Below are 25,693 nucleotides of genomic sequence, written 5' to 3' on the forward strand. Positions count from 1 at the left end.
ATATTAATCATAATAAATTGGTCGAGCTGCATGACATAGAGGTAACACTAACAAAATACAAAATACTGTCCAGGCTCTGATCAGGAGATGACACTCTTTACTTTTAGAATGTCTTCACATGGACTTACTTGCACTTCCCCTTTACAGAGATGGGAGAGTGGCTATTACTATCACCACATCATCATTGCTCTACTAACTTAAGCAGAGGAAGTTGGTATTATATGTGTTTGACTGAAGAAGAGTAAGTAATTGCTAGGACAAGAACTGAAGTTGTTTTCCTAACTTCTGTATGTGTATTCTTATCTTCCTTCTGCTTAATGCTATCCTATATTGTCACTGAGGCTCTGTGACGTCCTTAAAATTTCTCCTAGCAGCCATGATCTGAGCCACAGTCAGCTCCCAGCCTTGTTTTTGTTGGCTGTTGCCAAATTCAGACTTAAATTGAAGAAAGTAGGGAAAACCGCTAGACCATTCAGGTATGACCTAAATCAAATCCCTTATGAATATACAGTGGAAGTGAGAAATAGATTTAAGGGTCTAGATCTGATAGATAGAGTGCCTGATGAACTATGGAATGAGTTTCGTTACATTGTACAGGAGACAGGGATCAAGACCATCCCCATGGAAAAGAAATGCAAAAAAGCACAATGGCTGTCTGGGGAAGACTTACAAATAGCTGTGAAAAGAAGAGAGGTGAAAAGCAAAGGAGAAAAGGAAAGATATAAGCATCTGAATGCAGAGTTCCAAAGAATAGCAAGAAGAGATAAGAAAGCCTTCTTCAGCGATCAATGCAAAGAAATAGAGCAAAACAACAGAATGGGAAAGACTAGAGATCACTTTAAGAAAATTAGAGATACCAAGGGAACATTTCATGCAAAGATGGGCTCGATAAAGGACAGAAATGGTATGGACCTAACAGAAGCAGAAGATATTAAGAAGAGGTGGCAAAAATACATGGAAGAACTGTACAAAAAAGATGTTCACGACCCAGATAATCATGATGATGTGATCACTAATCTAGAGCCAGACATCTTAGAATGTGAAGTCAAGTGGGCCTTAGAAAGCATCAGTACGAACAAAGCTAGTGGAGGTGATGGAATTCCAGTTGAGCTATTTCAAATCCTGAAAGATGATGCTGTGAAAGTGCTGCACTCAATATGCCAGCAAGTTTGGAAAATTCAGCAGTGGCCACAGGACTAGAAAAAGTCCATTTTCATTCCAATTCCAAAGAAAGGCAATGCAAAAGAAAGCTCAAACTACCGCACGATTGCACTCATCTCATACACTAGTAAAGTAATGCTCAAAATTCTCCAAGCCAGGCTTCAGCAATACGTAAACCGTGAACTCCCTGATGTTCAAGCTGATTTTAGAAAAGGCAGAGGAACCAGAGATCAAATTGCCAACATCCGCTGGATTGTAGCAAAAGCAAGAGAGTTCCAGAAAAACATCTATTTCTGCTTTATTGACTATGCCAAAGCCTTTGACTGTGTGGATCACAATAAACTGCGGAAAATTCTGAAAGTGATGGGAATACCAGACCACCTAACCTGCCTCTTAAGAAATCTGTATGCAGGTCAGGTAGCAACAGTTAGAACTGGACATGGAACAACAGACTGGTTCCAAATAGGAAAAGGAGTACGTCAAGGCTGGATATTGTCACCCTGCTTATTTAACTGATATGCAGAGTACATCATGGGAAATGCTGGGCTGGAAGAAGCACAAGCTGGAATCAGGATTGCAGGGAGAAATATCAAGGACACCACCCTTATTATGGCAGAAAGTGAAGAGGAACTAAAAAGCCCCTTGATGAAACTGAAAGAAGAGAGTGAGAAAGTTGGCTTAAAGCTCAACATTCAGAAAACGAAGATCATGGTTTCTGGTCCCATCACTTCATGGTAAATAGATGGGGAAACAGTGGAAACAATGTCAGACTTTATATTTTTGGGCTCCAAAATCACTGCAGATGGTGACTGCAGCCTTGAAATTAAAAGCCGCTTACTCCTTGGAAGAAAAGTTATGACCAACCTAGAGAGTATATTCAAAAGCAGAGACATTACTTTGCCGACTAAGGTCCGTCTAGTCAAGGCTATGGTTTTTCCTGTGGTCATGTATGGATGTGAGAGTTGGACTGTAAAGAAGGCTGAGCACCGAAGAATTGATGCTTTTGAACTGTGGTGTTGGAGAAGACTCTTGAGAGTCCCTTGGACTGCAAGGAGATTCAACCAGTCCATTCTGATGGAGATTAACCCTTGGATTTCTTTGGAAGGAATGATGCTAAAGCTGAAGCTCCAGTACTTTGGCCACCTCATGCGATGAGTTGACTCATTGGAAAAGACTCTGATGCTGGGAGGGATTGGGGGCAGGAGGAGAAGGGGACGACAGAGGATGAGATGGCTGGATGGCATCACGGACTCGATGGACGTGAGTCTGAGTGAACTCCAGTAGATGGTGATGGACAGGGAGGCCTGGCGTGCTGTGATTCAGGGGGTCACAAAGAGTCGGACACGACTGAGCGACTGAACTGAACTGAACTAGCAGCCATAAAGCATTCTCAAAGAATATTTGGACCTCACTTGATCTTATTTAATGATAACTTTATTTAACTCAGTAACTTAGTAACTTACCTTTGACTCCATTCCAAATGCACTTTTATTCTCGTTACTTATTACTGCCTATATTACAGTCTTTGAAATACTTTTCACTTTTTCCATTGTGCTGCTGTCAATCATTATGAATGTATATTGATTGCAGTATTGGAGGAATTGTCAGTGTTGGCATTAGCATTTGGACAAGTGGTCTTCCTTCCTCCTTTCGAATAAATTATTAAAATATTTTGTGGGCAACTTACGTTTTCTGAGAATTTACTGTCATTTAGTTCACAATACCTTAAGTATAAACTTAAGTGGACTTTTGGCTCAGAATATATAAGAAAACAAAACACTATTTAGTTACTTATAAAATATAGGGTGGAAATATTTAAATACAAGAATAGAGAGGATATGCTCAGAAGCTGCTATTTTGAACTCCATTTTTCTGCTATTATAATAATTTATATCTTAACTAAAAAGGTGCAGGAAGAGCAAGTGCCTGTACTTATTCAAGTATTTGAGCCCTGGTTCTCTTGACATCTTTTCATTCACAGAACTTTCTTTGAAGTCACTGTGCATTTCACATACAAGGCATAGACATGTGCCAGGGAAATACAGCCCCAAGATAGTTCTCTTTTTCGACTATCAAGTTTTTGCCCTCCCAGAGTGTGAAGTTACAAGTCAGCTCTTTGTTCTTGGTGTACTTGATTATTTTATTTTTAATGCTGCCATGACGAGTGAGGTAATGTCGGGATGCAAGTCACATCCTTGGTCCAATGACAAGATATAATTAATCTGCAATAACACCAATACCATTAAGCATAATTCCTTTAAAGTATCAAAGACAGATCATGTGATCGTTAGGGGGTCATCATTTCCCTTCGTAGCAGCTAGTTTTCTCCCAGCTGCCTGTTCACCATCAGATCCCAATGCTTCCCATTAATGTCATTCCAAGAATTATTAATGATTGAGTTACTCATGTTAGAGAATCCTAAACTCATTTGTGTAGTGCCAAGCTGAGCCTCTTAGAGTATAAATGGTGATCTTATTTTTAAGAACACAAATCACTGTAAGTTTTAGATTCAGAGAAATGTCTTTTAATTTCTAGAAATAAAACAAAAATGAAATGTCTGCCAGTGCTAACAATTTTCATCATCAGTTTGAGACAATGTGTTGAATTCCCATGAAGCTTTTCTGCTCCTGAATTGGACATGTCCCCTTCCTGTGTAATCATGATGAATTTTAAGCATCAGATAAATTACATAAACTCAGAAATCCAAAAAGGGATTAAAGAGATTATTTCAGTTTTTTAATTAATAAAAATTATATGAGGAAATTATTAATAGCCAGTATTTATGGGCATTCATTTTAAGAAAGCAGATAGACAAGATATTTCCATACCTAAATATTCCTTTTTATAAAAGTAGGTACTTGTAACTCTTAATTTTGTAAGTTCCTTAGAAGGCATTATGCTATAATAACTTCAAATAAAATTCAAGAGTATGTGAATAAATGATACTATTTCTTACATAGTCCTGTCTATCCTCAAGTTTTTCTAGGTGATTCCTATTGTCCATCAGATATCAATATAGATGCTGTCCACTCTCTGAAAACTTACTAGAGACCCTTGAACTGGGTACCCATCTGCGTGTATAGTTTACTATAATTACTATAGTTATACTATAGTTTACTATAATTACCTGTAATGTAACTGTTATCAAACCTTATTCAGGATTATTTGGCTATAAGCTCCTTTAAGACATAGGCCCATTTTGTCTGCAGCAACTATAGGATAGAATGGACCAACAAATGACTGATTCTGTTGCTTTCTTTCAGCTCCATCTTCAAAGGCTCTGCCGTGTGTATGTATAGCATGGCTGACATCAGAGCAGTTTTTAATGGTCCCTACGCTCATAAGGAAAGTGCAGACCATTGCTGGGTGCAGTATGATGGAAGGATTCCTTATCCCCGACCTGGCACAGTATGTATTGAACTTAATAATCAAAATATTATTTTAGGTCCATGTTCTCTTCCTAATTCTAATAAACTACGTTATTCACCACAGCAAAATGCACTGTGGTTTTAAAATAACTAATTATTTACAGTGATGTGTTAAAACGTCTGACCTTTACTGGAACTTAACATTTTTCTTTTGAGTAAGAATTATAAGTACTAGAGCAAATAAAAGGCTGTATGGTAAGGAGCAAACTACCCTGGGAATATAGTATTTATCCTCAAATTGTCAATAGAATTGTCAAAATGATTTAATGTCTAGAATGACAAATATTCCAAGTTAGGAGGAAATGCCAAATAAGTATTTATTCCTCACATACAACTCTGAATGTAGCTAGAGTCTTCTAGTCCTTATTTCTATTTTAAAAAGACTATACATCACTTATAATTGTTCTTTTAACTTATATTTTCTCTTATTCTGCGTTCATTTTTATTATGTTGCACTTTAGAATTTATTTTAGATGTGGAAAATACCTAGGAAACACTTGGGTCCAAAATTTTATTCAAACAGCATAAATCATGTTTGGAACAGAGGTGAAAAAAGTAGGAAATGTGATTTAGAGTTTATGCATCTGTTTAAAAAAAAACCTTTGTAGTTAAAATCTGTATGTACATGATAAATGGAAGGCTTTTGTTTTGTTGATGTGATTAAAACAGTTATGTTACTATTTTAGGACTGGTTAATTGATCTAATAGAAAGGGAAAATGCCTTTTAAAAAAGATTAATTCATTATAAATATTTCTACAAAGAGTACTAAAATAATCATCAAAATCTCAGAAAAGTTACTGATTTAACCCATCTAATTCTAATGAGTTTTATCTTTTCATATGTTTGTTCTTAAAGAGGAAACATCTGGTAGCCAGGCTTTCTGAGTTCTCTTTTCATCTTCCTGTTATATAATCTAATTAAATTGGGAAAACATAGTTTAGCACCATGTCTATTTTCCCTTTCAAAATTCCTCAACATAAATTTATTTCATGGATGTTTTCTGGACTGATAAGGAGTAATCACAACTTTGGAAATGAAGTTTTGCATGTAACATTATGGTTTGCAGTGTTCACTTTTTAATTTTCTTTGAATATCAGAGCTGTACTTGTTCTGTTTTTTTTTTTTTTTTTTTTTAGACAGTAACATAGGGTGTAGGTACTCAGGGTGTGCAGGTACTCTTCTAAAGGCTTTACAAGTCTTTACAATATCATCTTTATGATGACTCTGTGAAGCAAGTTCTGTTGTTATTAATGTCATTTTACAGATGAGCTATATCAGACACAGGTAGGTGCAGTAACGCCCAAGGTCACGAAGTTTGTGAGTGTGCAGCTGAGTTTTAAACTCAGATAAACCTGTCGGCAGAATCCAAGCTCTTAGTCCTTGTACTCTGACACTATATTAAAACTTGTTATGTTAAATTATATCTATTTTCCTCTTGCATGGGAGATCTTTTACTGGATATACATGCTATATATATGTATAGATAGAGATAGGGCTTCCCAGGTGGCCCAGTGGTAAAGAATCTATGTGCCAGTGCAGGAGACAAGAGACATGGAGACAGAAAGAGTCGGACACGACTGAGTGACTACACACAGACACATATATAAAGCCCTGTATGTATAGGGCTTCCTTTGTGGATCAGATGGTAAAGAATCCACCTGCAACGCAGGAGATCTGGGTTCGATCCCTGAGTGGGGAAGATCCCCTGGAGGAGGGAATGGCTATTCAGTCCAGTATTCTTGTTTGAGAAATCCCATGGACAGAGGAGCCTGATGGGCTACATCCATGAAGTTTGAAGGTTTTATTTATTTACTTTGAGGAGGATAGTTAAACTAAATGTCTTCTAGCTGAGAAAATCTTGTGACATATGCTCATGGTCTCATAGTTTGTGAAGTGAGACTAGGATTAAATTTACATTCACATAATTCTAAATCAAATATCATTAACCTCCATGCCATTCTGGCTTCAAAGTGATAAAATCAAACAACACAACAGAACCTTACATTGTTTCTCCAGGGATCAATCTGTTCTCTACAAAAATAATGAAGTGTTGAAGCCTTATTGCACTTGTCATTTCTTTTATTGTAATTCAGGGAACACGGCTTACTTTAATCAAAAGCATGGCTGAATAATTTGCTTTCTAGGAAATGTCAGGAAAGTGACTTACTGAAAGCGACTTTTCACTTAAGTTAAAAATTTTAAATAGATTATTTTTAAAACTGCCTTTGCAACTTATATTTTCTCAACCATGTTGCTATTAAGATTGAATTCTAAGTTCTCTCAACAGTGCCTTCTGTTGACATTATCACTCCAGTAAATACACACGGGAACTTTCTGTGTGCTGTAACTACTTATTTTTCTTAGTTTAACAGACTTTTGTACTTCCTGTGATAAAAAGTCCAACCTAAACTCGTAGCCTTATGGTGATATCACTGCTCTACAATGTTAATGAGCCTGGCAACTCAAGAATGCACAAGATTCGCTAATGGAATTCCTGTACTTCAAGTGATTCTTCTGCCCTCTGGTGTCCAAACAAAATCTCTGAACAAATTATATTTTGTTCAAATGGGCCTTTTCAACCATTATTGAACTGCTGGGTCTTGATAATAAGTTCAAAGTGAAATACAGTATGAAAGAATCCACCAGTGAGTGATAATAGGTCAGATAGAGAAACCAGATTGAGATCAGGCCAGAAAATAGCAGAATCTGGGAAAGATTTGTAATAGCAGGAGATTTTGTTTCTTACATTTATTATTAAAATTTTACTCTGTAGTTTTATTCTGTGTGATAAGTTTTTATGTGTTTGTGTGTGTGTGTGTGTGTGTGTGTGTGTGTGTGTGCTCGGTTGTTCAGCTACGTCTGACTCTTTGTGGTCCCATGGACTGTAACCTGCCTAACTTCTCTGTCCGTGGAAAATTCCAGGCAAGAATACTGAGGTGGAGTGTGATTTCCTGCTCCAGGGGATCTTCCCAGCTCTGGGGTGGAACTTGCGTCTCTAATGTCTATTGCACTACCGCCACCTGGGAAGCCTCAATGATTTATGCATAAATGTTAACAATACGTGTTTATTTCAATGTGAGCTTCAGTTTTTAAAACAGTCTCTTATCAAAAAGGTGAGAAGAAAGGATTTTTGAAAACAATTTACTGTGGTCAGAACACTTCTTACCAGATTTCTAAGTGTACAATACTGTATTGTTATCTACAGGCTGTAATGTCGTAGAGCAGCTCTCTAGATTTTACCCTGTGTACCTGAAATTGTATACCCACTAATTGGTGACTTACCATTCTTCACTTCCCCAAACCCCTGGAAACCACTGTTCTGTTCTCTGCTTCTATGCTTTTGACTATGTTATGGGGCTTCCCCAGAGGCTCAGTGGTAAAGAATCTACCTGCAGTGCAGAAGCCGCAGGAGATGTGGGTTCAATCCCTGGGTCAGGAAGATCCCCTTCAGGAGAGCATGACAACAGTATTCTTGCTTGGAGAATCCCATGGACAGAGGAGCCTGGGGGGCTATAGTCCATAGGGTTGCAAAGAGTCGGGCACAACTGAAGCGAGTTAGCACTCCTGAACATGTTATATATATATATATATATATATATATATATATATATATATATATATATATGAAATTAAGCAATTTTTGTCCTTTATGACTGACTTATTTCACTTAGTGTAATGTTCTCCAAGTTTATCTACAAGTGGTAGGGTTTCCTTCTCTTTAACACTGAATAATATTCTCCCCTATATATGTACCACTTTAAAAAATCCATTCATCAGTTAATAAACATTAAGTTGTTTTCACATAAGATCTGAAGGGTTATCAAAAAATTAAAAAGTAAAACTAACACACGATCCAGCAACCCCACTTCTGGATATTTATTCAAAAGAATTAGAATTGGAATCTTAAAGAGAGATTAGCACTCCCATGTTCATTTGCAGCATTATTCACAATAACCAAAATGTAAAAAGTTTTTGAACTTAAAACATGTAATGACTATATGTTTCACTACTTTTGAACCATTCTCCCATGGTTTTTAAACAATTTCTAAACCTCTAATTTTGTAAAAATAACAATTCATTTTTAAATTACATTTTCTCCTAAATAGTTACCATTTTTATTGTTAAATGTTTCAGCTTTAATTTTAAAGATCAAACTTACATGTGAATTTCCCAACTAAGGCTTCATTTTTTGGTCGGGAGTAATAAGATGTAATTATCCATATTGCCTTTTAATTTCATAACTTATTTTTATTATGTGTATATTGGTGAATGAGAAATACATTAAAATTCCCATGAATAGCTTACACATCAGCAAAACCTATTCTTTCTTTGTGTATAAATATTAGAAAGAGGTGATGCAAATGTTAACTCTGAAAATATCTGAATTTCTTGTTTCAAGGAGATATTGTTATATCGTAGGATAATAATACATAATGACAATAATTCAGTTTTTAGAGCAGACAGGCTATATGCATTGGTGCTTCACTTATTATTAAAATGCTTGCTGAGAAATTCCAACTTTTACATTGGTCCATGTCCTCAACAGCATGGGTTTGAAATAAAACGTGGAATTCATGAGTTCCAAAACTCACCCTATTTTCTCTTCCTGATCTACCTAAAATATTTGGCCTGAGCAATGACATATTTCTGCAAAACATTGTTTTTATAGAGCTGATGATTCTTAGAATTGTATATCTTCACAAATTTCCTAAATTAGATGTCTTCATGAATCTCCTAGGAGAAGGCGATGGCACCCCACTCCATTACTCTTGCCTGGAAAATCCCATGGACAGAGGAGCCTGGTAGGCTGTGGTCCATGGGGTCGCGAAGAGTCAGACACGACTGAGCGACTTCCCTTTCACTTTTCACTTTCATGCATTGGAGAAGGAAATGGCAACCCACTCTGGTGTTCTTGCCTGGAGAATCCCAGGGACGGGGGAGCCTGGTGGGCTGCCGTCTATGGGGTCACACAGAGTCGGACACGACTGAAGTGACTTAGCAGCAGCAGCAGCAGCAGCAGCAGCATGAATCTCCTAAATTAGATCTGAGTGTAACTTAGACTAGCTCCATTAAGTAAGGATTTTCTGATTATTTGCAGAGAAAAAAGGGTTTTAAGATTGATTCAAAGATAAGGGTACAAAAAGAAAAATACTTCAAAAAAGTATCCTAAACTTCCTTTCTATATTAGACTTTGAGTGCATGTACGCTTAGTTGCTCAATCATGTCCATGCCTGACTCTTTGTGACCCTTTGGACTGTAGCCTGCCAGGCTTCTCTATCCATTGGATTTCCCAGGCAAGAATACTGCAGTGGGTTGCCATTTCCCTCTCCTGGGGATCTTCCCTACCCAGGAGTTGAACTTGAATCTTCTGTGTTTCCCGAGTCTCCTCCACTGCGGGCCGATTCTTTACCACTTAAACTACCAGGAAAACCATAGACTTTGAATCTTACCAAATGAGATGAAAAAAGTAATGGAAGAATCCCCTCACAGTGTTGCCCTATCTTTTCATTTATGCATCTGATAAATGTCTAAAACTTGGTTGCCTTTCCTTTGTTTTAAGCTTTCCTAATTAATTTAAAGTATGTGGAAATCTTTGGGGAAATTAATTTTGTGTGTCACTACCTCATAGATGCCTCTCTATCATGTTAAATTCACAGTTTCATTTTTTTCCCCAATATTTGTTCACAGTATGGTTTTCCACTTACTGGATAACAAACTGTTACTCTATTACCACTTCTAAATTACCAAGAATATCTTTAATTCTAATCCTTCTAGGTTTTTTATTCTGGAAGGGAGAAGCAGAAGCAGAACTAGAACCTTGGCCTCCTGACTCCTGGTTCCTTAATCTGATACACTGAGGCGAGCATATGACAAAACATCTCTCTTTTCCCTTTAACTGTATATAGGACATGTTTCTCTTACAGGGTCAGATTCTAACAAGTCAATCTTTTCAACTGGCTTTCAGCCTTCTTTTCCAAAGGGCCAGCATTCGCTTTTAAAATAAGATTCTCCAAATCCCAAACTATTGACTGTGTTTTCATTTTTGACAACCTTCAAAAACAAGAGATTTACCTGTCTCTACCTCTGGCTCTTCTAACTCTTTAATTGAATATAGCATCTTTCTTGCTCAAATATGTTATAAACTAACTCTCAGAGTAATAAAGGGGCTAGGATGGCACCTATTAAATTTGCATGTTTTACTTTATAAATAAAAATCAGACTGCTTTACACATTTAGCTTATTTTTCCCATTTTGCCAAAAATGAAAGCCCGGTTCAGTTGTTCCCCATGCCATGTCTTCCCTTGCTCTGGGTCATCCCTCTGGTTTGTTTAAAAGGAAATTGCAACCTGCAGACAAAAGGTCTAAGCAGCAGGGGGAGAAAACTTGTAACAGCTGTCTGGGGCCCACCAGGGGGCCAAGTTCTCTCATTGGATAAAACCCATTTTTTCTCCTCTTATCCATTGCTTCCCACTGCACGATTGAAGGCCCTCTACAAACATGCAGATGTGCCAAGCATAACATGATCACACCTAGTCCGGGTGGCAGCCTGCCAGGGAAGATAGGCGTGGAACCAGGGTTCACTAATACTGGGTTTACCCTTTCATCTCAGAGCCGCCTACCAGCTCCTTTTCTCCTCTGCACTTGTGCTGGTATTGTTTCCAGCAAGATACGGACATTTGAGAGTTTTGAGACTAGCTCTCTGCCTATTTTTTACCCTTCAAATTTTAAACTTAGAGTTTTTCTAAACAGTAGGTGGAGACACAGATAAGTTCCTTGATTTACTTCTTACAATCACAGGAGCTAAAGTGATGGGGGTCAGGCAAATGTTAGAAAGCCGGGGGCAAAAATAAAATGCCCTCTACAGTATATTCAGATGGACTGAGTCAACAGGTAGAACTTAAAGTACATACATACAGAGAAAACTTGGCTAGATTGTGAATACCTGGGATGTGTGGTTGCAAACGGAAAATCTTCTAGGACTTGTGGAAGGAAGATAATTGAAGATGGTTATTTAGATGGAGCATTTCCCCACACATTATCTTTCTCTTTTATGGAATTCTTCACTAGTTTCTATTTACCTGCATAAGATGTTTGGCATCTCAAGTTATTTTTAGCTCTCTGTGTGATGCAGGTATATGATATCAAAGGGGAACATTCCCCTGGTTTTTAACATACTAAAATAACAATATTTGGTTCAAACTGTACTGTCTTAAACCTCAGGGTGTATCTCTACCAAATCACTTTCATTTGTGAAAGCAGAGTGGAGACGCAGACGAGAGATCACACACAGCAATCTAGAGGGTAAAGATCTTATCCAAACACTGGCTGCATGCCATGAGGAAAAGCTGCCATATGAAAAAAATACATTTTTGAAGATCATTTTATAATAGGCAATAGAAACCAGATTTCCTTTTATTTTTTTCTTAGATTTTAGTATACTTAAACCTTTTTGTCAGAAGGTGAGCAAGAAGGAAAATTTATACTTGTTTTTTGATAAATGGTCATAGCTTCATTTGCCTATACTTTCTCACATTAAAATTTCTTATAATTTGAATATTTGATATAAAATCTGGCTTGAATGGTACAACATATCTTTTGAAATATTGGCTACTCTGTGATTGTAGCTACACAGTCAAAAGAGCTGATTTTCTTAAGTTAGAGAGCTGTTTCAAAGATGTAATGCAGTCAGAAATCTTGCATTTGCTTTGATTTTAATGATAGACCCACCAGATAGCACCACAGGAGTTTTAAGCTATAAGCCCTCTATGAATGGCCTTTGACTGAAACATGCAGCCTATAATTGGGCAAGAGCTTTGTATCATTTGAGCTCCATATCCACTTTGAGTTACAGCTTAATCTGCTTAATACAGGGTTTCTTCCATTATCTAGTTGACAGATTTCACTTGGCTAGGAGCAAAGTGCTAGAAACAGTGACTAAAGATAGGTTTATAGATTCAGACCACAAACCAGCTAAAAGTATGCTCAGTAAGTAACAAATGGCTAACATTCTAGGACATTTTTAACCTCTTTAGTGCAGATCTGACAAGACAATAAAACTAATCAAGAGAAGATCAGTTTCTTTTCACATCCAAGATTTTTATGACAGATAAATATATTCTTAAGTTATTTATGGAAAATCATTAACAGATTTTTTTTTTCATTACAAGTTCTTTGATATTTCTTATAATTTGGTGAGCTATTACGATTTTATTGCTGTAAATTAAGGTCAAGGTCATTTATTGTGACTAACTCTAGTATGTTTAGTTCCATAAAATGACCCTGGTAAATGCTTTGACTGAGAAATACAAATTCAGCCTTGACAAGATTCTAATTAGTGTAGTGATAGTGAAGTCGCTCAGTTGTGTCCGACTCTTTGCGACCCCTTGGACTGTACCAGGCTTCGCCATCCATGGGATTCTCCAGGCAAGAATACTGGAGTGGGTTACCATTTCCTTCTCCAGGGGATCTTCCCGACGGAGGGATCGAACCCGGGTCTATCGCATTGGAGGCAGACGCTTTAACCTCTGAGCCACCAGGGAAGTGCTGGATATAAATAACTCGGTTCACTGCAGATTATGATTCCAACTTGTTGAAGAGCTAAAATATGGAGGAAGCAGGACTCTCTTATAAACTTTCCTAATATTGCTCATTTTCTTTTCAATGCTTTCATCATATAGCTAAATTTTTTCATTCCCCAAAGAAAGGTATTAGCCTATTAAGAATTCAAGTGTAATAACAGCATTGTTCTGAGATAAATTCCTAAACTGTAATAAAATAAAGTAGATTAGTTTGTGGGAGGGGAGATATTTGATGAAGAAAAGTCAAATATGAAGCAATTCCCTTTTCATATTTTTGGATAGAGGCACATGGAATTCATTTAATTTGTAGCAGTGTAAATTTTTTACTTTTACCACCAGGGGTCAGTGTACACTAACTATTGAATTAGTGGATGCCAAAAGGCACACATGAAGAGATGTTAGACAAGTGAAAAATTCCCTGATGGTTTCTCCACAGATTGTTTAGGGGCAGAGCTGTTGAATTGCCGAATTGTTCACAGTAAATTTTCACACCAGTTATGAAAAGCTAAATGATTATAATGTCAAACTATTAAAGCTGTTTTATAAGTAATTTTATGACGTTGATTTGTTACATTTTATTTTTTAACAATCATGGTTTTAATTTAAAACTGAAATTTTACATTAATTAAAGGAAGTTGAAAATAATGGTGTTTATAAATCACTTTCTTTCAACTCAAATTTCATGTAACTTTGTAAAAACTAGAGCTCATTTTGGAAACGTTAGAAAATACAGATAAATGGATAGAATTTAGACATTTCTTTTGAACTTTAATAAGCAGGATACTTTGTTTTGTAAGGATCTCTTTGATGACCATTAGCCATTCCATCTGCCAACAAGTTAAGACAGTTGTCTTTCGACTTCTGAAGTTAATTCAAGAAGAGACCAGTGTAAAAGACAATAGAAATATCTATCATGGGGGTTTCATAGTCAGTTTTCTGAAGTTATACTTCTTGGAAGAAAAGATATGGATGGGAATTACCAATCTTCACCTATGCTAACACAACCAAAAAAGACTTTTCAAAAACTGGAGCCCAAATGGACATGGGTAAAAGATTTAAAATGTGTGCACTATTAATGTTTCATTGAGGTATAATTGACATATGGCATATTAGTTTCATGTGTATAACATAATTTGATATTTGTATACACTGAAAGAAATAGTATGGACCTAACAGAAGCAGAAGATATTAAGAGGTGGCAAGAATACACAGAACTGTACAAAAAAGATATTCACGACACAGATAATCACGATGGTGTGATCACTCATACTCACCTAGAGCCAGATATCCTTGATTGTGAAGTCAACTGGGCCTTGGGAAGCATCACAATGAACAAAGCTAATGGAGGTGATGGAATTCCAGTTGAGCTGTTTCAAATCCTGAAAGATGATGCTGTGAAAGTGCTGCACTCAATATGCCAGCAAATTTGGAAAACTCAGCAGTGGCCACAGGACTGGAAAAGGTCAGTTTTCATTCTAATCCCAAAGAAGGCAATGACAAAGAATGCTCAAACTACCGCACAACTGCACTCATCTCACACACTAGTAAAGTAATGCTCAAAATTCTCTAAGCCAGGCTTCAGCAATATGTGAACCATGAACTTCCAGATGTTCAAGCTGGTTTTAGAAAAGACAGAGGAACCAGAGATCAAATTGCCAACATCTGCTGGATCATGGGAAAAGGAAGAGAGTTCCAGAAAAACATCTATTTCTGCTTTATTGACTATGCCAAAGCCTTTGACTGTGTGGATCATAATAAACTGTGTAACATTCTGAAAGAGATAGGAATACCAGACCACCTGACCTGCCTCTTGAGATATCTGTATGCAGGTCAGGAAGCAATAGTTAGAACTGGACATGGAACACTGGTTCCAAATAGGAAAAGGAGGATGTCAAGGCTGTATATTGTCACCCTGCTTATGTAACTTATATGCAGAGTACATCATGAGAAATGCTGGGCTGGAGAAAGCACAAGCTGGAATCAAGATTGCCGGGAGAAATATCAATAACCTCAGATATGCAGATAACACCATCTTTATGGCAGTAAGTGAAGAAGAACTAAAGAGCCTCTTGATGAAGGTGAAAGAGGAGAGTGAAAAAGTTGGCTTAAAGCTCAACATTCAGAAAACGAAGATCACGGCATCCGGACCCATCACTTCATGGCAAATAGATGGGGAAACAGTGGAAACCATGGCTGATTTATTTTGGGGGGCTCCAAAATCACTGCAGATGGTGACTGCAGCCATGAAATTAAAAGACACTTACTCCTTGGAAGGAAAGTTATGACCAACCTAGACTGCATATTCAAAAGCAGAGGCATTGTCAACAAAGGTCTGTCTAGTCAAGGCTATGGTTTTTCCAGTAGTCATGTATGGATGTGAGAGTTGGACTATAAAGAAAGCTGAGCACCGAAGAATTGATGCTTTTGAGCTGTGGTGTTGGAGAAGACTTTTGAGAGTCCCTTGGACTGCAAGGAGATCCAACCTGTCCATCCTAAAAGAGATCAGTCCTGGGTGTTCATTGGAAGGAGTGATGTTGAATCTGAAACCAATACTTTGGCCACCTGATGCGAAGAGCTGACTCATTTGAAAAGACCCTGATGCTGGGAAAGATTGAGGGCAGGAGGAGAAGGGGATGACAGAGGATGAGATGGTTGGATGGCATCACGGACTCAATGGACATGGGTTTGGGTAGACTCCGGCAGTTAGTTATGGACAGGGAGGCCTGGTGTGCTGCAGTTCATGGGGTTGCAAAGAGTCAGACACCACTGAGTGACTGAATTGAACTGAAAGATGATCACAATAGGTCTAGTTAGCATCAGTAACCATCCATAGTTATTTTTTTCTCTCTTGATTAGAACTTTTAAAATTTATTTTCTTAGCAACTTTCAAATATGAAATGCAGTGTCTGTAACTAATAGCCACCATACATCACCAGGACTTATTTTATAGCTAGAGGTTTATGCCTTTTGACCCCTTCACCCATTTTGCCTATCCCTCACCCCCAACTTCTGGCAGCCACCAATCTGTTCTCTGTATCTACGAGCTCTTCTGTTTGTCCCATTGTTTAGATTACACATATATGGGATCATACAGTATTTGTCTTTCTTTCTTTGACTTATTTCACTTAGCATAATGCCCTCAAGGTCCATCTATGTTGTTGCAAAAGGCAAGATTTCATTTTGTGTGTGGCTGAATAATATTTCTTTGTAATATTTTAGAATATTTTTGAAAGCAAAAACTTGATTTAAATACACTCACGGTGAACTGTATTTATTTATATCTCAATGTGACTTCATGTTGATCCTACTGACCATTCATTTAATATTACCAGTAATAAGCTCTAAAAACTTTGAAAGTAAATGAAAATTTCTCAGGTGCATGAATAATGTCTTTACTCCCTGCCTCATTTCTTTTCAGTGTCCAAGCAAAACCTATGACCCACTGGTCAAATCCACACGAGATTTTCCAGATGATGTCATCAGTTTCATAAAGCGGCACCCTGTGATGTATAAATCAGTATATCCAGTTTTGGGACGACCAACATTCAAGCAAATCAATGTGGATTACAGACTGACACAGATCGTGGTGGATCACGTCGTTGCAGAAGATGGCCAGTATGATGTGATGTTTCTTGGAACAGGTATGTTAGGACCAGGTTATGCTTTCTTTCACATGAATTTTTCATTAGACAAACAAAAAATTCAGAAAAGTCTACTAATCAAAATCAAAATGAGTAATTAGTTCATACCTACTCAATGTTTTTTTAACTTGCATAACAATTGCTTTTAATTGACCATCATACCTATCTCCCAGCCTCCATTAGAGTTGTGTGAGATTTCAAAACATATTTCTATAATACAACTGCAGTGTGCCTGCTATAGATGGGTGCTCAATACATATTTGCTGAATGACTATGGACTAAAACATGTAGGCAAAGAAAAGTTTCTCTATCTTCAAACTTCACATTTCCTTCTTTACAGAGATATTTGACAATTCTACCCCAAAGGATCCCTTCACCCAGTTTTGAGAATCCCTAACTTAGTTGACATAAGATGGCTTTTCAAAAAAGTTAATTATTAATTTGTAAAGAACTTAAAGGAAAAACTTCTTGGTAATTATTTTTCCTGCCCTTGAATTTTGCGGATTAATTATTCATTATTAGAACTCATTTTATTTACTTTTTGATTGCCAACTCATTAAAATGATTACTTTTTCTAGGAAAAGAAATATTATTTATTTGGTGCATTTCAAAAAAGTAATATCTAATAATGTACTGTGAATTCTAATGGCAATGAAAATAGCATGTATTTTTAAAACAAAAGCACTGCATCCTGGATAATGTTGTATAATTTGATGGATCAAGCATTGCATTAAAAAAATAGAAATTTGATGAGTTTTGAAGAAATTGACACTTTTACTGAAAAAGGTTTTTAGGACTACAAAACAATTTTAGGCTAATTTTATTTCTAAAAGAGTATTGGTTTTACAAAAGTTAGGTATATTAGGAAGCATCTGTGTGACAGAGTCAAAGGACTTTCAAGCACTCCAGTTGTCAAACCTGATTATGCTGCAGATGGTGGTACCAAGGCCCAGGGAAGAAAAGTGGCGTTTTCCAGTCAACAGAGATTACTACTGAAGCATCAAAACATGAAAATATTAGTTTGTGATTAATTCTAACGAGTTTACCTCTTAATTGCATGCCCCACCCAAAGCTCATTCCTAGCTCTTGAACATTTCTGAGTCAGAAAAGCCATTTAGCCACTAGGTGGTACTACCTAACTTGTATTGAGAAAATTATAAGGATACTGAGGTAGACTGATTTCCAAATATGGTATTTGGAAAATGTATATTTAATATTTTTCAAAGATTCTAGAATCATTTAAAAACAATTCACGCTCTTTTGTACAAACAGGATTATTACCATACATGTTTATATATTCCAACCACAGTGCTCAGAAGTTTATAAGCAACTATTTTTAATTTAGTTTTATATAGGTCAGTCTAGACATTAATCTCCAAATGGAAATTTTTTTCTTTTTCTAAAATGTTCTTTTGATCATCTTTCTGTAATTACATGCCACCTTGTGGAACTGCAATGTATTATTAATCTTGTGATAATTTAAAATTCTAAAATAATTTTAGATAAAAACTTTACTTTCTAACCCATTAATGTTTCTGTCAGTTAAATACATTTGATTAGTAATGGCCACTTTTCTCATATAGATACCTCTATGATGTTTCTATTTGTTATCATTTCAACTAAGTTTTAAAGGAGACATAGATATTCCTGTGCTAGGAATACACTCCAAGTATGTGTCTTTTAATATTTTCTTTATAAACATATGTTCTATGAGCTGAAAGCTATAATATTTCAGAAGAGAAGAATCATATATTAGTACATTAAGCTTTATTTCTTGCATGCTTTATTTAACCTGATTTCTTGAAAGGCATTGAGAAAAAAAATGAGGGGAGCAAGGGGAAGGTTGGTAATAAATGTTTAAACATTGAAGTAGAAACATATGGATCATGGGTAATGTATTTTTTCAGACATTGGAACAGTCCTAAAAGTTGTCAGCATTTCAAAGGAGAAGTGGAATATAGAAGAGGTAGTACTGGAGGAGCTACAGATATTCAAGGTAAGACTTAGGCCAGAGTTCTGGGAGAAGAGACTGTGAACCCAAGCAGTTCTTATATGGGATGTGTTTGTCTCAATATATCATCACTTTTTCTGGAGAAGTCTCTGCAGTTAACTCCTTTATTTTTTGTTCCCTTAAGTGAAGGAAAAATGTTTAAAAAGCAACCAAGAGTTGGGCTCATTTTCCCCTGTAGAATATAACTGAGCTTGGTACTCCTGGGACTACCCCTTATGACTGAGTTTTCCAAGCTTATGCTCAGACAAATCACTACAGTAGATGAAAGCCTGGGATCTCTTTTACTATCCAGATGCTTTTCTGCTTTATAAATTTTACTTTTCAGTTTTTCCTCAGTTGAATTTGAGAAAACAGAAAAGTGTATAAATCATGTTTCCCTGTATTTCTATAAGAAATTTTTTTTTTAAGTTGCATGATAGTAAATCTTTATGTATACTAAGTTCCTCTCAATCACCCAAAAACTTAGTAGATCTAAAATAATAGTTCTCCAGATTTGGGGAATATCATTAGACTTTTAACAGTAAATCTGAATTGTGGCATTCTTTGTAGATGTTCAGTGAGATTCAGTTCAAAGTTATTTTCTAAAAATGAAATTAGAAATAAAATTGCATTTCTTAGAAGAGCTTTTGAAAAATATGCTGGGTCTTTTGTAACATTTTTGTTGAGATAGCTATATTAAAATATACTGTTTCCATGTGAACATCTATTGTCATAAAAGAGAGTAGACCCTCCACTGTGAGGGGCTCAAGTTAATTAACATGCTGGGTTCCATTGGTTCCTGTTTACAGGATGATACTAGTGGTCCAGGAGTTAACAAAAACAAGACCTGCTGTCTACCATCTACTGAAAACAAAGCTTTGGATAGTTCCTGAGGGAAAAGTCAATGTCAAATATACGTGTGAACCCAGAGGCCAAAAATAAAGCCCCCACAACACATGTAGTTATGTTAGACTGAGTCTGTTCAGTGGCTGTTAGTTTCAAGAGGAATTGTTTGGATGGATTCCACTCTTAAGATTAAATAATGAACCTGTCTGCTTAATTCATTTTAAAAAGGTATTTGATAGAACTTCCTCATTTAACATTTTTCTTTTCATTTCTTTCATATACTTCCTTAAATTTTTTATATCTATTTTGAGAAATTAATATATAGAGAAAGATTGATGATAGATGAAAAGAATTTTAATCATCCCATCATTCTTAGTTTGGGAACTTTTCTGTTCATATATTAAATTTAATATTGCTTGCATAGAGATGTATTTGCTACAAATAACACTTTCCTCCCATGAAATTATACACATCATGTTGTGTAGGGTTCTATAAAGCATATGCTCATTCACAAGGAGCACTATAACTCTTTAGAATTCTGCTACTTGAACAAGTTTTGAACTACTGATCTAAGTGAGAGCAGAAAAAGGCAATAAATAATTATGGAGATGTTCTTGTCAACACTAGTTTGAATTATATGGAAGCAGTTAAGATAAGCAAAGTCAGAAGAGGGAGAAACCTTATGGGTAACTGGGAACAATTTGCAATCCAGAATGCCTTCACATATATTTAGGTAGTTTTTCTTTAATAAGAAACTATTTTGATAATTTTCATTAAGGTTGAATCACTGCACATGGGAAGGAAATAGCAAACATTAAGATCTTTTTCTCCTCTACATAACAGAGCCTTGACGTTTACTCCAATTATCTTTGGTACAGGATAAAATATTGGCTACTATAAAAGACTGTTCATGATTATTAACAGTTAATTTCTATTTTCAGCATTCATCAATCATCTTGAACATGGAGTTGTCTCTGAAGCAGGTACTTTCTAATTTTTGTGTAAAAATTACCCACAAAAGGAAGACTGTTTGAATCAAAGTTTGTTTTAGGGAAAATCCACTGAGGCAGGAAGTTAAATTATAAATCTATAAAAAGCTTTAGATTGTTTCTTTTATAACTGATTATTGGGCATTGTTTCAGCCTTGCCTTAGGAGACATGGAACCCAATTTCATTAATTGAATAATACATTCTCCCTTTCTTTGGCTCTTGAAAATTGAGCTCACTTTCCTAGTCTCATGAGAATGCCATTCTGTCAAGGCTGTAAAGTAATTCATGTAACAATAGAATACTAGCACTAAACATTAAAAATGGTTTTTAATCAGGGAGTGTAGGAGTTAGACTACAGTGGCAAACAGCCCAATAGTTAACCTCCAACCTTCCATTTAATATCTTACTCCAGGAGTCAATTTCCTCAACAGTAAAGTTAGAAGAATAATATCTACCTCCTAATAAATTGGATGCTGTATGCAAAATTCTAGACAGAGAGCTGGTACTTTCTAAGTGTAAAATAGATGGTAGCTAATGATAACAATAATAATATTTAATATGATGTCACAGTTCTTGGATATGATACCCCAAACCCCAGTTGATTCAAGAGGTTCAGACTTGCATTATCATTCCTATACATACTCTTGATATATAAGTAAAACACATGATAGATAATATGTTCAACATTAAGTTGTTGCAAAAATTGTCTTAATCCATAGAGTAAGTATACTTAGTATGATACAAGGATTATTAGGAAAATATCCAAGTAGATTTCTTCTTCAGTCTTTTCTGTTAGTTTGTTCATTCATTCAACATTTAGTTCCTGAAGGCCTGCTACTGTCCTTGGAGGGTACATAAATGGATGAATGGCATAAGTCTTCATCTCTAGAAACTCTTGTGGAGCGGACAGGCAAAGGCACATGCAAACACAGTAGTGCAAAAATGGAACCATGTACTAGGGAGACGGAAAAGAGAAGAGCTGATGGAAAAGAGGGTCGGGGAGCAAGGGGAGGAAGCTAAGAGAAAGACAACTTGAGCTATGAAAGCTCTTGCAGTTAATCAGATAGAAAGAAGGATGGGATGGACAAGCCAAGTAGAAGTGGGGAACATTTGAAAAGGTATAAAGAGTGAAAGATTGTAACTTATCCTGGTAAATTTGTGTACAGTTGGAGCAAAGAACATACCTATCCTTATGGAGCAAGGAGGCTAGAAAGGAACCTGGGGAAGTAAAACAGCAGAAGAGTAGACACATCTTTGCATGGATGCCCTCCTGAGAAGTTTAACATGTTTATCCAAGACAGTGAAAACCTTGAAAGATTTTAAGCAGGAGGGTGTCATGGTAAGATTTTCCTCTTAGAGAGAGCAATCTGGTGTGGCAGTGTGGAAGATGGATTGAGTCCTGGGGTAATAGTAGGACACTTACAAGTGATCCTGGAAAGAGATGATAAGGACTTGAGACAAAGGCAGTGGAGAGGGAGGAGGAAGTAGATTAAGAGTTCTGTATGAAAGAATGGAGAGATAAGGTGGCAGATGGAATGAGAGTGAAGGACGATTCAGAGACAACTCCCAGATTTGCGCCTTGGGTGACTGGGATGCTGTCTCTTGGTCAGCTAGGGTAGGAAGTGACTTCCCTGGTGGTGCAGTGGCTAAGACTCCATGCTTCCACTTCAAGGGGCACAGGTTCCATCCCTGGTTGGGGAACTAAGAATTCCACATGCCACACAGCTAAAAGAAAAAGAAAGGTAGAGTAGGAAGCATAGATTTTGGGAATCAGTATGTGCATATTTATGTTGTTTTCAAGATACCACTGAGTCTTTGTACAGGAAGAAGAGTAAAGAAGAGAACTGAAAAGAAGGAAACCCAACATTCACTGCAGAGAAAGGAGTCATCAAACGAAACAGAAATCTTAGACAGAAATAAAGAGGGAGAAGAGTTTCAGGGACATTATAGAACATTATATAGTAAAATAAGTACTAAACAATATATGCATTTAGCCTCTTGGAGGTCTTAACTGGCAGATTAGTGGCTGGTAAGGATATAAGACAGATTGCTATAGGTAGAGTACACATCTGTTATTTGTGCCAGTATCTATTTCTAGATTTTTTTCCCCTCCATTTAAAGTTTGGTATGTCCGCTAGACTTGACCACATGTCATTTGAAGGCACAGACAATGGCTTGTTCACTTGTATGATTCCCCCCCTCTGCCACCACCACATGTCCTCAAATAAATTCATGTAAGGATGTGAGGATATGGTCCCTTATTTTCAAAATGTAATGTTATTTGCTGAGTTGTCAGTATCCTGCGGGCTTTTACGTGTGATACAGCATCCCACAAGCCTCCTTAATACTTTCTTCACAATGATACCAAATACTTTCTCTCTCATTTATAACTCATTTTCCTTCAGGGATCCATACTTCATTAGCAAATGAAATGGTTAGTTAAAACCACAGAAAAAGTTCTAGAAACTTCCTTTTGGTCATTTCTTATGGCAGGAGAAGACCGGCAGTATTGCCTATAGCATCTGTGCTTGGTATAGTCTACCAAAGTGTATTTTCAACTATTGAGAAAGAATTTGACATCTTAATTCCTCAGTCTAGCAGCTGGTTTTTGACCTTCTTAAATTACTGCCAAGGTTACTCTAGCTCTGTAGAATGCTATCCAATTCAGGATCAACACCTTCAAATCACCATCCAGCCAGACTGAAGACTGACTTATCTTACTCCTCCTGTGGCAACCGAGGAGACAGATTTAGATCTGTGACATGGTATTCAAGAAAGGGAAGTTCTTAAGACTAGGCTGAAAGATGCTTCTAATGCATTTGTTTTGCCTGATTTGCAGCAACAATTGTATGTTGGTTCCCGAGACGGATTGGTTCAGCTTTCCTTGCACAGATGTAACACTTATGGGAAAGCATGTGCAGACTGTTGTCTTGCCCGAGACCCCTACTGTGCCTGGGATGGACATGCATGCTCTCAATATGTGCCCACTTCAAAAAGGTGAGCAGCACCTCACATTAAGACGAAGCCTTCCATTTTACATGATGAACTGCTCATGTGAAGTTGTGAGTAAAAGTTGGCCAATTTCTCTTGTAGTTAGTTTAAAGACAAAACATACAGGAAACATGGTCTGTGGTAGGGATATTATAACCTAAGTGTTTTATAGTTTTTCATAAAGCTAAATTTAAGGAGGATAAAATACAATGTTCTGAACTCTAGAAATGTGGAGGTTTTACCAAACCAGGTTTGTCCAACACACAGCAAGCCAGTTGTGGAGATGCCAAGGTTTACAGCAGAGAACGGGGTTTATTCATGAGGCAGTCAAGCGAGAAGACAGGAAACAAGTCTCAAATCCACCTACCCAAAGGTGAGGGACTCAGGATGTGTATGAGATAAACCTGAGACCTGGGGAGCCTGGGAAAGGTAATTGGAGATAGAAAAGGTGAGGTAAGCAATGGCCTTTGCGGATGGAACTAAGCTACAGGCTTCTTCTTGGGGTTCATGTTCAGAGGGTGGAGTTTTGGCCTCTGATGTCAAAAGGTAACTGGACACCCTCACATGCCCAGAGAGAAGGCCAATGTCTTAACTGGCTAGAGCTCAAACAGGACACAACCAACTCCAACAACTTGGGCAAAAAGTTCATTTGTTCAGGTTACCTGAGGCTTGGAGATATGCACCTTTTTGTAGCAACAAATAAAGCAAGCTTGATCAATGAAGCCAGTTACAGGAGTAATGGATTTAACTGATAACTCTTGATTTCACAGCTTTAAAAAATTCTGATAATTGTTTATATCCTTTCCCTTCCTCTTTGTCAGAAAGCACAAAAAGTTTGCTTTCTTTACTGTTCTAGCCTTTGTACATTCTTCCTTTCTTCCCTTGTTTATAAGTATGCATATACTCATAGTTCAGTTCACTTCAGTCGCTCAGTCATGTCCGACTCTTTGTGACCCCATGAATTGCAGCACGCCAGGCCTCCCTGTCCATCACCAACTCCCGGAGTTCACTCAGACTCACGGCCATCGAGTCAGTAATACCATCCAGCCATCTCATCCTCTGTTGTCCCCTTCTCCTCCTGCCGCCAATACCTCCCAGCATCAGAGTCTTTTCCAATGAGTCAACTCTTTGCATGAGGTGGCCAAAGTACCGGAGTTTCAGCTTTAGCATCATTCCTTCCAAAGAACACCCAGGGCTGATCTCCTTCAGAATAGACTGGTTGAATCTCCTTGCAGTCCAAGGGATTCTCAAGAGTCTTCTCCAACACCACAGTTCAAAAGCATCAATTCTTCGGCACTCAGCCTTCTTCAAGGTCCAACTCTCACATCCATACATGACTACTGGAAAAACCATAGCCTTGACTAGATGGACCTTTGTTGGCAGAGTAATGTCTCTGCTTTTGAATATGCTATCTAGGTTGGTCATAACTTTCCTTCCAAGGAGTAAGTGTCTTTTGATTTCATGGCTGCAATCACCATCTGCAGTGATTTTGGAGCCCAAAAAAATAAAGTCTGACACTGTTTCCACTGTTTCCCCATCTATTTCCCATGAAGTGATGGGACCGGATGCCATAATCTTCATTTTCTGAATGTTGAGCTTTAAGCCAACTTTTTCACTCTCCTCTTTCACTTTTATCAAGAGGCTTTTTAGTTCCTCTTCACTTTCTGCGATAAGGATGGTGTCATCTGCATATCTGAGGTTATTGATATTTCTCCTGGCAATCTTGATTCCAGCTTGTGCTTAATGTATGTTTTTGTAATACTGTAGATTATACACAGCCCGCAGTACATACCAGTGATTATGTGGAATTTTGCTTTTACTCCAACTTAGCCAATTCCTGCCACCCAGATATGCTTAAATATCAAACTATGTCCCACGTTTGTAACTTATTGCTTTATGTACTCTTAAAAGTAATGTCATTGTAGGCCAACAGTACCCAGGCTAGGAATTTATTTACATACACACAGGCAAAAAAGTACCGCAAATTATATGTTTGTTCATTTCAGCACTGTTTTCAATAGCAAAATTATTGGAAACAACCTAGTGCCTATTAATATGAGTTATGG

General features: G+C 37.1%; 1 protein-coding gene across 1 annotated transcript in view; it reads left to right on the top strand.

The window, feature by feature from the left end:
• Positions 1 to 25,693, top strand: part of SEMA3D (semaphorin 3D) — a 144,360-nt gene that overhangs the window by 92,986 nt on the left and 25,681 nt on the right. The window contains exons 10-14 of the mRNA XM_068973015.1: positions 4,425 to 4,569; positions 16,588 to 16,810; positions 18,718 to 18,806; positions 20,588 to 20,629; positions 23,476 to 23,633. Coding sequence (XP_068829116.1) covers positions 4,425 to 4,569; positions 16,588 to 16,810; positions 18,718 to 18,806; positions 20,588 to 20,629; positions 23,476 to 23,633 — 657 coding nt within the window. The remainder of the gene's footprint in view (positions 1 to 4,424; positions 4,570 to 16,587; positions 16,811 to 18,717; positions 18,807 to 20,587; positions 20,630 to 23,475; positions 23,634 to 25,693) is intronic.

The sequence above is a fragment of the Capricornis sumatraensis genome, chromosome 5 (genome assembly GCF_032405125.1).
Source record: "Capricornis sumatraensis isolate serow.1 chromosome 5, serow.2, whole genome shotgun sequence".
NCBI classification, from domain to species: Eukaryota; Metazoa; Chordata; class Mammalia; order Artiodactyla; family Bovidae; genus Capricornis; species Capricornis sumatraensis.